At 37.5% G+C, this 13870-nt stretch overlaps 2 protein-coding genes and 1 long non-coding RNA gene across 4 annotated transcripts in view; 2 read left to right on the top strand and 1 right to left on the bottom strand.

The window, feature by feature from the left end:
* Positions 1-2512: 2512 nt before the first annotated feature.
* Positions 2513-9630, top strand: LOC139759673 (polycystin-2-like; the record flags this gene model as incomplete). Its single annotated transcript, XM_071682077.1, has 4 exons — positions 2513-2652; positions 3583-3740; positions 7698-7783; positions 7975-9630. Coding segments are annotated over 4 exons (396 nt in total), but the record flags the coding sequence as incomplete, so codon positions are not given.
* A 1143-nt stretch (positions 9631-10773) lies between these two features.
* Positions 10774-13870, top strand: part of LOC139759639 (uncharacterized) — a 26417-nt gene continuing 23320 nt past the window's right edge. For both annotated transcript variants that reach the window (XR_011715121.1, XR_011715120.1), the window contains exon 1: positions 10774-10906. This is a non-coding gene — a long non-coding RNA (uncharacterized lncRNA). The remainder of the gene's footprint in view (positions 10907-13870) is intronic.
* Positions 13087-13870, bottom strand: part of LOC139759638 (protein SLC31A2-like) — a 38077-nt gene continuing 37293 nt past the window's right edge. The window contains exon 6 of the mRNA XM_071682014.1: positions 13087-13870. This exon is cut by the window's right edge and continues 2760 nt beyond it. The gene's annotated coding sequence lies outside the window, so the exon portion shown is untranslated.

The following is a 13870-nucleotide window of genomic DNA, read 5'->3' as shown; positions in this document are numbered from 1 at the left end:
CTGTTGGGGATGAGAGAGCTTGGGAAGTGAGTCAGTTGTTGTTCGCTGATGATACAGCGCTGGTGGCTGATTCATGTGAGAAACTGCAGAAGCTGGTGACTGAGTTTGGTAAAGTGTGTGAAAGAAGAAAGTTAAGAGTAAATGTGAATAAGAGCAAGGTTATTAGGTACAGTAGGGTTGAGGGTCAAGTCAATTGGGAGGTAAGTTTGAATGGAGAAAAACTGGAGGAAGTAAAGTGTTTTAGATATCTGGGAGTGGATCTGGCAGCGGATGGAACCATGGAAGCGGAAGTGGATCATAGGGTGGGGGAGGGGGCGAAAATTCTGGGAGCCTTGAAGAATGTGTGGAAGTCGAGAACATTATCTCGGAAAGCAAAAATGGGTATGTTTGAAGGAATAGTGGTTCCAACAATGTTGTATGGTTGCGAGGCGTGGGCTATGGATAGAGTGGTGCGCAGGAGGATGGATGTGCTGGAAATGAGATGTTTGAGGACAATGTGTGGTGTGAGGTGGTTTGATCGAGTAAGTAACATAAGGGTAAGAGAGATGTGTGGAACTAAAAAGAGCGTGGTTGAGAGAGCAGAAGAGGGTGTTTTGAAATGGTTTGGGCACATGGAGAGAATGAGTGAGGAAAGATTGACCAAGAGGATATATGTGTCGGAGGTGGAGGGAACGAGGAGAAGTGGGAGACCAAATTGGAGGTGGAAAGATGGAGTGAAAAAGATTTTGTGTGATCGGGGCCTGAACATGCAGGAGTGTGAAAGGAGGGCAAGGAATAGAGTGAATTGGATCAATGTGGTATACCGGGGTTGACGTACTGTCAGTGGATTGAATCAGGGCATGTGAAGCGTCTGGGGTAAACCATGGAAAGCTGTGTAGGTATGTATATTTGCCTGTGTGGACATATGTATATACATGTGTATGGGGGTGGGTTGGGCCATCTCTTTCGTCTGTTTCCTTGCGCTACCTTGCAAACGCGGGAGACAGCGACAAAGCAAAAAGAAAAAAAGAAAAAAATATTTATACATTTTTTTGTTGTGTAATTTTCCAGTTTCATAAGGTCAGGTTTTGACTTTCTATTTGATTTTTATCATTCTCATTTTTTATCCTTTTGTACTTAACAAAATTTTGATTTCTCAGCAAGCAAAACCCAAGGGGAAAGTAAGTCTTGTAGAATAAAGCTAACCAAGTTTATTGTCTGCTTTTAACTCATAAGCTTTAGAACCCGAATTCTGCTCTTATGCTTTTTCATATATGTTTATTCAGTAGATAAGCTTTAGAACCCAAATTCTGCTCTTATGCTTTTTCATATATGTTTATTCAGTAAGCCTTTTTATTTGGTGCTCATCACATAATATAGTCATTTATGGCTTTACATTATACTGTATATACAGCTTTTGTAGGATGCAATATTGATGAATATTTTCCACATACATTTGATATCCATTGTGGCTGTATAATCACATCGATTTTTTTCACTAAGACTGAACAGTAGATGTGTATTGCTTTCTCCTTTAACCCCTAAAGGACCCAGCCATATGTTTTATGGTATAGAGACGATGGCCGTACTTGTATGGATTACCTCTTCTTACCCTCATTTAAATTTGAAGATGTCCATTATCAGTATGAAGAGGAGCATTATGCCACAGGCAACTGTAATTAGTACCGGGAAAAAATCCTAGTTATAGTTATCCATATAGTACGTCTTACTTGTACAAATTTTACTTGTACAAATTTTTTTTTCCTGCAGTCATTTGAATTGCAAAGTGCACTTTATCAGTATCCGGAGATATATTACGAGCTAAAGAATCTTAGTGTCTCACAAATAGAACATGATGAGAAAGATATGGCCCTAGCATACACACCATATAAGTTAACAGTTTCTTGGCGATAGGCTTTGGGGAACTAATAATAGAGCTAATGATTTGATAGATATTGAACTGTTAGCACTGCAAAAAGTTCTCTTTGTATTAGTAATCATTGGTGGTGGTAAAGAAAAGATGAAGATACATGAGTCAGCAAAAGAGCAGAAGTCAAAAGCTCATGTGCCGTGCCAAATTTAGAAGTGTGTACAACAATTATGGATGATTTACCAGATTTTTCCTTTGCCTTTAAACTTTATTGATATTTCCTGGAATTTGATAAGACTGAAATATTTTCTTGTTTTTTGTGATAAACCTCATTCTAGGGTACCTTCCTGAATATTCAGATCTGGGCCATTTAGGGGTTAAATGAAAAAATTACCTGTATGGCATGATACATGGCTCTCTTATGCAGTAAAACCTTGCTTATTGTTCTGTAAAAGCATATCTCAACATCTTTTTTGTACTTTGATTTTATGCAGTTACAGTATTTACCAACCTCTAGAAGTATAGATCTTTAAATTTGAAGATATTACGACTGGTGAACACAGTTATGATTGAAGTTTGGTATCTCCTATCTAATTGTATTTAGAATATTTTAACTGTGCTAATATCGGATACAACTGTCTGTAATAATTTCTTCTTTTAAATATAACTTTACTCGTAGAACAAATCAAACGTGAAGAACAGCCTGGCAGTGGTAAAGCAAGCACTGAAGTAGAAACACGGCCAGCATCAGCTTCCTCTGGTCATGGCTCCTTTGCCTCTGTTTCCTTTGAGGAATTCTCAGTGTAAGTATAAGCTTTGTAATTAAGATCCTTTAGTATCTTTCATTCTGAAATGCAACAGTAACACAATGTAGATAAACATACAACTTTAAGTTAAATGTAAGGATTTGTTTATTCATTTCTCTCCATCTTGTTTCAAATGAGTATGAGATATTCTCTGGGTAGAATATAAGCATGAGGATTTTGCAAGTATCAGCAGACTTCAGGGAGAATAAGAAAATGTTTTGGAAGGAGGTTAACAGTGTGGGAAAAACAAGAAAACAAATAGGGCATTGTTGAAGCGGGGCAAGTAGGAAACTGTTAACAAGCAGAAATGAGGTGAAGAGATGGAGTTCATATTTTGAAGGATTGATGAGTATGTTTGATGATAGGTTGACAGATGTTAAATGTTTTAATAGTGTGGGTATGCCAAGTGAGAGAGTCATGGCAAGTGGTTTGGTGAAAAGGGAGGAGTTTGTGAATGCCTTGCTTAAGATGAAGTGCACCAAAGCAGCTGGAGTGGATAGGATTGCAGTCGTATTTATTAAGAATAGGGATGAATGTGTTGTTGATTGGTTAGTTAGGATTTTCATTTTAAGTGTGACATATGGTGAGGTGCATGATGATTGGCACAATGCCCATTTAGTGCCATTTTATAAGGGCAAGGACAGAAATGAATATTCAGATTACATTGGTAGAAGTTTGTTAAGTGTACCTGGGGTGCAACATGGGATCAAGATAGGCATGTCTTTTGATATGCTGTAATTTTGCAGGATAGGGAATTGTGTTCCAAAAATCATTAAGAAAATAACTGACAGCACAACTTTTTTACTTAGGATTATCATGTGAAGTACAGAATTTTTATGTAAGCAGTGATGGAAAAGGTTAGCAGTCAGGAGTAATAAAGAAAATTCTAAATTCTTGATTATGATTTTTTAAAGTCCTGTCCATCAGTCTACAGCGTCGTGTGGATCGCCTAGAGCACAGCATTGGTAGTATTGTCAGCAAAATAGATGCTGTGTTAGTGAAGCTAGACACCATGGAGAAGACCAAACATAAGCGTCGTGAGACTATGGGCAAAATCCTTGACACTATTACGGAGAATGATGGTTGTAAGTAGCCTTTCAAGAACTGGCATGATAAATTTCTTTTGATTTGGTAAGCAGAAATCCTTATCAGTTCACTCTGTATCTCTCTCTGTTCAGCGAACCTTTTTCTTCAAAAGGCAGCATTATCTCCATTATGATATTCACCAAATAAGCAAGTCATTGCAGATTAATGTGTATGATTGTTGAAGGATGTGTCTGCAGCAGTACTACAAGGATCAGCAGAGTGCTATATGTTTTCCTTTCTCTCTTAGATGAAGCAGTTTCTGTCTCAGGAAAACCAGTTGGATTAAGAAAAAACAGTGAACAGGAGGAATAGGAAATCACTGGACAGAAGTAGGAAATTGCATTACTTGTATACCCATTTTAAGTTTGAAAGTGTAGAGCATGTTACTGTGAAATAAATGTGGTAAACAAATTCTTGTATATGTTTAGCAGATGTTTTGAAAAGGGAGATAACTCTTCCATATATTATTTAGAAAAAGGTATGATTGTTGCTAACACCTCAGTCTCTTTACCTTTTTTTTGTTTACATTTGACTAGGCAGCTTAAACACTTAACACATGTGCTGTAGAACTTTGTATGCATTTTTTGCTGTCACTTTTATGTAGATATGTTGTTTGCTTACAAGTAAAATAAAAATAAGATTCTCTATTTTTGCAATCTGTTGAGAAATTTCAAGTAGAAAACAGGATGAGCTCAAGAGCATGAGAGCAAGTAAATTTTGAGAAATTGTGGAACATATTAACTGTAAATAAAGTTTTACAGCACTGGGTGTTGAATGCCCTTAAGAGAGATCACAACAAGGATGTTATAATCATAAAAAATCGAGCATCAGAAAGAAAAGAGAGTCTTTCCATAATCTGATTAAATTTTCTAAGGATTTTATTTCTTAAATATCAAGGGTCAACATGTTTGCTTCCACATTTGCATATCAGATGATCATGTTTATTTTATACATTAAGTGTTGGCTGTATATTGTGTCTTACTTTTTTAACTTGGGTGGTTAATATTTGTGAAGAAGACTCCCTTTAGATGATTAATATTTGTGCAAAAAGAGTCCCTATTACTTCTGTGTACCTACTCGTTTCCAAGTCACTTATAAGGAAAAGAATCATCGTTTAAAACAAGCACAGTTTGCTTGAAATATGAATATTTTATTTTTCATAACCTTGAGTGATACTTGTTGAGATTTGATTAATACATGTCACTACTTGTATTTTCTCTCTTTATGTTCAAGGGAAGTATTCTATGTGTGCCACTTTGAATGCAGGAAATGGAATACATGGAATATATTGGAATCTGAAAATATTTCATGTTACCACAAAGAATAGGGTCAAGTGAGGATTTTTCCTCTTAGGCTCAGTCCTCTGCTAATGCGGGAATATGTGAAAAAAATGAAAAATGCCATAAGTTTGTTACAGCAAGAAATTTTGCTTAATTTAATGTAATGGGGACCATGGTTTCATCAAATTATATACATGACAGAAAATGGACTTGAGGGAATGAGGCCTTTTCCTCACCTGTTCCTAGCACCACGGCCTCTGAGAGGGGGATGCAGGGGTACTTTGTCCCTGGGCCCTGGGGGTCCGAAAGGGGGCCTGAAAATGTATTTATATATTTTATTTATTCCTTTATTCATATTTATTTATTATACTTAATCACCATCTCCCATGTCAGCGAGGTAGCGCAAGGAAACAGATGAGGAATGGCCCAACCCATCCACATAAACATGTATATACATAAACGCCTGTTTTTTTATTATTATTATACTTAGTTGCCATCTCTCGCATCAGCGAGCTAGCACAAGGAAACAATCGAGGAATGGCCTAACTCACCCACATACACATGTATATACATAAACGCCCATACACACACATATACATACATGTACATTTCAACGTATACGCACATATACATGAACAGACATGTACATATATACACATGTACATATTCATACTTGCTGCCTTCATCCATTCCAATCACCACCCCGCCACACATGAAATAGGTCCCCCTCCAGCAAGGTAGCGCCAGGACAAGACAAAAAAATGCCACATTCGTTCACACTCAGTCTTCAGCTGTCATGTGTAATGCACTGAAACAACACCTCCCTTTCATTTCCAGGCCCCACAGACCTTTCCATGGTTTACCCCAGACACTTCACATGCCCTGGTTCAATCCATTGACAGCAAGTCGACCCCTGTATACCACATCATTTCAATTCACCCTATTCCTTGCACGCCTTTCACCCTCCTTTATGTTCAGGCCCCAATCGCTCAGAATCTTTTTCAATCCATTCTTCCACCTCCAATTTGGTCTCCCACTTCTCCTTCTTCCCTCCATCTCTGACTTATATATCCTCTTTGTCGATCTTTCATCACTCATTCTCTCCATGTGTCCAAACCATTTCTTCACACCCTCTTCTGCTCTCTCAACCACACCCTTTTTTTTTTTTTTTTTTTTTGCCATACATCTGTCTGACCCTTTCGTTACTTACTCGATCAAACCCCCTCACACTACATGTTGTCCTCACACATTTCATTTCCAACACACTCACCCTCCTCTGCACAACCCTATCTATAGCCCAGGCCTCACAACCATATAATATTGTTGGAACCACTATTCCTTCAAACATACCCATTTTTGCTCCGAGATAACATTCTTGCCTTTCACACATTCTTCAACGCTCCCAGAAACTTTGCCCCTTCCCCCATCCTTTGTCTCACCTCCACTTCCATGGTTCCATCCGCTGCCAAATCCACTCCAAGATATCTATAACACTTCACTTCCTTCAGTTTTTTCCATTCAAACTTACCTCCCAATTAATTTGTTCCCCAACCCTACTGAACCTGATAACCTTGCTCCTATTCCCATTTACTCTCAACTTTCTTCTTTCACACACTTTACCAAACTCAGTCACCAACTTCTGCAGTTTCTCACCCAAATCAGCCACCAGCTCTGTATCATCAGCAAACTACAACTGACTCACTTCCCAACCCCTCTCATCCACAACAGACTGCATACTTGTCCCTCTCTCCAAAACTCTTGCATTCACCTCTCTAGCAACCCCATCCATAAACAAATTAAACAACCACGGAGACATCACGCAACCCTGCCGCAAACCGACATTCACTGGGAACCAATCGCTTTCCTCTTTTCCTACTCATACACATGCCTTACATCCTAGGTAAAAACTTTTCACTGCTTCTAGCAACTTATCTCCCACATCATATACTCTTAAAACTTTCCACAAAGGATCTCTATCAACTCTATCATATGCCATCTCCAGATCCATAAATGCTACATACAAATCCATCAGTTTTTCTAAGTATTTCTCCAATATATTTTTCAAAGCAAACACTTGATCCACACATCCTCTACCACTTCTGAAATCACACTGCTCTTCCCCAGTCTGATGCTCTGTACATACCTTTACCCACTCAGTTAATACCCTCCCATATAATTTCCCAGGAATAGTCAATATACTTATGCCTCTGTAATTTGAGATTTCACTCATATCCCCTTTGCCTTTTTAGAATGGCACTATGCATGCATTCTGCCAATCCTCAGGCTCTTCACTCATGGAGGTAGTGTAGGAGCATAAGGCCTTAAATTCCACCCATCTCTTATTTTCCATACCCTTTTGGCTTTACAGCTCATGGCATAAAACTTTAGTGGATAAAAACAGGATGATTAAATGAGAAGGGAATGGGACCTGAAAGAAACTTTGTAACCCCTGATAAAATTCCTCTTTGAGACCCTGCCTCACTAATGCAGGAGATGGCAGACAACTGTGAATGAAAAAGAAGGAAAGATCTGTCATGCTAAATTGCACATTTCAAGTTACCTTTAAGCAAAAAATTCTTAATTTACCTGTCACAGTGAAGATTTTTTGGTTGATGTTACATCACAGAACAAAGTGTCTGTTCAAGAATCTTATGCTTTTCCTTATTAATTTTACAGTGGACGAGACAGCCAAGAGAAAACACATGGAAAAGCTGGTACGTGATGAGCTGGAGAAATGGGATGGAGATGGAAGCCCGCCCATGGTTAGCAGAGTAAAGTGTTATAGTATCATATATAGTGTACAGTTTGACAAAATGTGCTTCATCTAGATTTGAAGATAATTTCATGAATATGGGTGATATTGTGATTTGATAATCACAGTAAATTAAGATTTCTGTTATGATTCGTTAAATGGGAATTACTGTAATAAAAGAAAAATCATTCTTCATTTCAGGGAAGGAAGTGAGGTGGTGCTGCTACATCTCCTAACACTAATTGAAAGCTGAAGTTGTGAGGGTTAGTACCCATATAAATCTCTTTAGAAATTATAGTTACACAGTAGATTGGTAGTACCACATAGTCATGTTATAACTGCAAGCTGGGAGTGAAGTTGAAGATCAGCTGTTTCTGCTCTTAAAAGTTTAAGAGATCATTTTCGAATATCTCAGTCATTAGATAGTAGTACAATTATGATGTCAGTATTCCATGACCATAGAGAGGAGTACACATAGTTACTAATCCTCAGTTAACATATATCTCTTTGGAGAAACAAATATGATATTGTGAAGCTCGCTGTTATAAGCAGCTTGTGTGAGTGTGATACCTGTGCCTCATTACTAGACAGATCTCTGTATGTGCCTGATCTTTGAAATTTCAATTAGGCAACAGCATTTTATCTGTCAATTGGTCTCATTTACATTTAGGTTGAAGAAAACTAGTAAATTTGTATGAATATTGTCTTATTAGTAGCCAATTCTGATCAGGATATCATCAGCCAGCATAAGTACAAACAGTCAGTAATCTAGCCACTTACACATGTTGACATCCTGATCTGTCTTTCAGTTTTAAGGTGATCTGTTTTGTTGTTAGGCATAAAAATTCTGAATTTTTATATTCAGTTCTAGAGTATGAGTTGCACAATTATCCTTTCCCTTTTAGAGTGAACTAGTGTAAAGAATTATTGGTTGATTATCTTTCAAAGGTGAGCTTCATAGAAGTACATTTGAAAACTTGTTTATAATTTGATTTTAACAAGCTGCCTCTCAGGAAAAGCAAACCTCTGTTAATTGATATGTTTTATGAATTCACATATTTTTTGGGGGAAAAAATAGGTCTTTTATAGATCTCTAAACTTGGTTGAAAGTAATGGTAGTGTTGTAGTGTATAGCTGAATAACATTTTCTGTATATATAGAATAACACAGAAGTTTAGCATATAAGGGAGTTGATTGGTGAGAGGATCAGTCAGGTTACAGATTATCACCATTATTCTTTTCATTTATTGTATAGCAAATTCTGCAATATATGAAACTAAGAAAGCCAGAGATAATCATCACATACAGTGAAAAACAGACATTTTTCTGAACTTTTACAATACAGAAACTCAGAAATGTTTGTGTAGACTCGTATGATTAAGACTAGACTTGTATGATTAAGAGTTAGTTCAAGAAATGCTCTTCTGTGATATAAGACAGTCTGTATACAATATAGAGATTTAAGAGCCTTATTCATAACAACTTTTTTGGCATTAACATTCCATGTAATACAGACTCATGTTTTATTTGTTTTTCTAGCTCTTGAATCCACTGAAGTTTTATAAAGTAACTATCATAATTAGAATTAAAGCCCCAACCACAGGCATCTTCATTTCATTGTCAGAATGTATATATCAGTAAATGTATATCTCAGTAATCCAACCAAATGTATAGGAGGAGGAAAGACACCTAAAGGCCATAGATAGTTTGGATTTACAGCATCTACAGTAAGGCTACCCAATCATTTTTGTATGTGGGTAGACTAGATTTGTAAATTGGCATGATTAATCTCATATGTAGTTTTCCATAATTTAGTGTCATATTTGTAACATATGTGTATTAAATATATTTGTTCACTGTCTTCATTTTTCTCAGCCCTCTTATTAAGTTAATATGTCATCAGAAGTATGTCATAGTGCTATAATTTTCACCAACATTTTTCCAGGGACGTAGAGGGTGTGGTTTGAGATGAACAGTTTTGTAAATGATAACAAGTATTGATTTAGAGAATTATTACGTGAAAACTTTGCAGTCCATGCATTATTGATTTTAGCATGAAAGTTGTTGTTGGCCAGCATCAGTTTAAATTTATCAGTTTCAGAGAGGTGTTTCATTGAATTGGTGTTATTATTTTTTTTTTTTTTCATGTTAGCTGAGACATCATGGGCAACTGAAGCCCAAATCAAGGCCATCTCATTAACATTAATTGTATATAGGGAGTAGCAGTTTTGGTTCATTACACATGGCAGCTGGAAAATGGATGAGTGGATGCAACCTTTCTTCAGGTGTTCCTGGTGCTATCTCACTACTGCAGGAAATGATCAAGTATAAAAGATTTATTGTACTGAGAGAAAATGTCTGTGGGGCCTGGATGTAGATAAGGAGTTATGGTTTTGGTGCATTACTCATGACAGCTAGAGACTGAGTGTGAACAAATGTGGCCTTTTTTGTCTTTTCCTATTTCTACCTTGCTGATGCAGGGGGTGGCGATGCTGTTTCCTGTGGGACCAGGTGGTGCTGGGAATGGGTGAAGGCAAGTGAGTATGAATATGTACATGTGTTTATATATGTAGATGGCTATGTATGTGTATATGTACTTGTGTGGGTGTGTATGTATATATGTCCAAGTTCCGTTCTGAGTTTGGATCTCGAAATGGACAGAAGTTGGACATATGTCAGCATGGCATGTGGAATTCATATACCTGTACAGCATTCTTTTATCCTTCTCAGTTTCTGTCATGATTATCTTGTTTTTTATTAACCAGCTTTATTATATGATTCAGTAGTTTATGTCTTTTGTCTAAGATTCAATAGTTCATATTTCATAGTTTTTATTTTTTACATTATGCAAGTCCTATTATGGTTATCTCATTTTTGTTTAGTCAGTTTTATGAATTGACAGTTTTTGAAATAATTCTATGGCTTATTTAAAGAAAGATTTACTGATTTATTTTTTACCTTTTTGGCAGCTCCTTAATCAGCACTTGCTGCTTCGCCTGAGTCGAACTTTGTGCAAGCTATATCTTCTCTTAAATCTGTTGAACCAAACATGACTTGCTCTGAAGTTCTCGATGTAATCCTCTCCTGCTCGCCCCTTCAGAGTTTAGAAAGACTTCTAACCTTTGCCTGAACTGTTAGTAAGCTTAGTGGTACATGTTTTTGAATTTGATTTTCCATCCACAACATCAACAGCTTTTCCATTTCATGGATGGGCCCTTATTGTTTTATTATTATTGCAGACTTCAAACTTGCTGAACTTTTCACTGCCTCACATGTTTTTTCTTTGTCCCATTAAATTGTGGAGACAGTTGAATGGTACGTACAACTGTAGATCACATGCAATCACATAAACTTTTTTTCCTCTTTCATATTGGGTGATTATCTTCATTTTCAATTCCAAACTGAGCGTCTTCCTTGGCTTTTTGTCAGACCTATCAACGTGATGGGTTTTCCTCTTGCTCATCATCTTCTTTGGGGTTTAATACAAAATTAGATTAATCCAGCGCAAAAATTCATTGGATTCTCTTGAATAACACACGCTTATTAAATGATAACTGAGAGAGATGCTGTGATGTACACAATGACAGGATATACTCTGACAGTCACTGTTGTAAGCACACAGCCATAAGCACTGGCCGACATACAACCAAGCTTAATTTTTATATTTACATTTATTTTTATTCATATTTTTTCTGGTCATATGTATGGATGGTCATAAGTAGGGGAGAGCTTTATATATATTTTCTCATCCTTGATCGCTGTTTCCCATGTTAGCAAGGTAAAGTCAGCAACAGACAAAGGTCCATGTCTGCTCTCATCCATTCTGTAGCTGTCATTTGTAATGCACTGAAACCACAGCTCCCTATCCACAACCAGGCCCTACAGATCTTTCCATGGTTTACTCTGGGTGCTTCACATGCCCTGATTCAGTCCATTGACAACACATTGACCTCATTATACCACATCATTCCAATTCTCTCTATCCCATGCATACCTTTCACCCTCCTTCATGTTCAGGCCCTAATTGCTCAAAATCTTCTTTATTCCATCCTTCCATCTCCAATTTGTTTTTGTTTCCCCATTCTCCTTGTTCCCTCCTCTTCTGAGACATATCCCCTCAGTCAACTTTCCCTCACTCGCTTTCTTCATATGTACAAACCATTTCAGCATACCCTCTTGTGCTATCTCAACCACATTCTTTTTGTTACCATACTTCTTTCTTTCCCTCTCATCACTTGCTCGATCAAACCTCATATTGTCCTCAAACATTTTGTGTCCAACTCATCCACACTCCTCTACACACCCTTATCTATAGCCCATGCCTTTTATCCATGTAATTAGGACTACTGTTCATTCAGATATACCCATTTTTGCCCTCCTGGATAATGTTCTCTCTTTCTACACATTTTTCAGGGCTCCCAGATCCTTTGCCCCCTCACCCATCTTATGACTCACTTCCACTTCCATGGTTCCATCGCTGCCATGTCCATTCCTAGAGATCTAAAACACTTCACTTCCTCCAGTTTTTCCCCATTCAAACTCACATCCCCAACTAACCTCTCCTTCAACCCTGCTAAACCAAATAATCTTGCTTTTATTTACATTCACTCTCTACTTTCTTCTTTCACACACACTTCTAAATTCAGTGATCAACTTCTGCAGTTTCTCACTTGAATCTGCCACCAGTGCTGTATCATCAGCAAACAAAAAATGACTCACTTCCCAGGCCCTCCCATCCCCCACAGACTGCATACTCATCCTTCTCTCCAATTTGAAATGATAACAATTTAAGCTATGAGAAGGCTATTAAAAGTAGAAGAGAGGCATGTGTAAGGAATAAGAATATGTTACAGAATTGTGTGAAAATGCTAGGGACAAGGATAGAGTTCTTAAGAGTTGATAGGATTATTTTATAATCTCAAACAGGCATTTGAAATTCTTGTCTTCTGAACAGCCTGGGGTCAACATATGTCGACTGTTACCACTTCATTCATGTTGATGTACTTGGTACTTTTAATTATCTTCTGATAGAGTATCACCTTGATTGCTCAACTCGTCATTCTACTGAGCAAATTCTGCTCAAGTCTTCCACACTTCACAGACTACTGTGATGTCCTCTCCATGCCAAGGCAGAAGGTCAACTAAAGAACTCATGTAAATATTGTATTGTAAGAGAAGGCTTTAGGTATCATCTTAGATTGGCTGAAATTTGACTGTTGGCATGAAAACATGAATTGTAGAGCTATGGGAGATCTCAACCAGACAGTGTAGATCTACATTAGATCTGGTTAGAGGGTTAAAAAACTGATTAGAACTGATTCATGGTGTTTATTGGTGCAGTAATATCAGAGTTGAGGCAAAAATATTAATTTTAGGCATTAGTTCATAGGCAGCCAACAACAAGGGAGATATATTACCAGAAATACTCACTTGGGTATTGGGATGGTTAATGATGGCTGTGTAGTGAGCCAGTACTTCAATGGTTGTCAAGTTATGCACCTCTGACCCAGGTAGCTTTGTTTTCTCTCTGCCTCACCCACACATTAACTACTGACATTCTGTCCACAAACACAATCTCTTTGTTATACATAACACTTGACAACACTCAACTTACACAGCTCATTCTTTTTAACTCTAGATTTTCCTTTGGTGAGCATTATGCGCTAGTCCTTCCTTTTGGCAAAATGGTAGGAGCAATAGGTAAAAGTAGTAGGTAGGGACATTTACAAAGGAGCATTAGATAGAAACATTGGGTAGAGGTATTAGGTAGGAACATTAGGCTCAAACATCAGGTAGGCATAGTCAGCATGAACATTTGGTAGGAGCTTCTGCAAACACTGCATTAGAGTTGCCCTTTGCCAGTGGCCTGTTGAAGATGAGGCACCAAAGGCTAAGAAGTGGCACTGGGGTTCATTAGTTATGGAGACTATTGCCCTGACCGCCCTCTTGAAGAAGATCCAGGTGGGAAACATCAGATATAAATAGATGGATGGACAAAAATACATGAGAAAGAAAGACATTACAAACACTTCAGAAGAAAAACAGTAAAACTTTTAAGGAATGAAAAAGCTAGGAGTGTAGATAAAGTTGTGGGCAG

The sequence above is a fragment of the Panulirus ornatus genome, chromosome 33, assembly GCF_036320965.1.
Source record: "Panulirus ornatus isolate Po-2019 chromosome 33, ASM3632096v1, whole genome shotgun sequence".
Lineage (NCBI taxonomy): Eukaryota > Metazoa > Arthropoda > Malacostraca > Decapoda > Palinuridae > Panulirus > Panulirus ornatus.
This window is presented reverse-complemented; position numbering and strand designations above follow the sequence as displayed.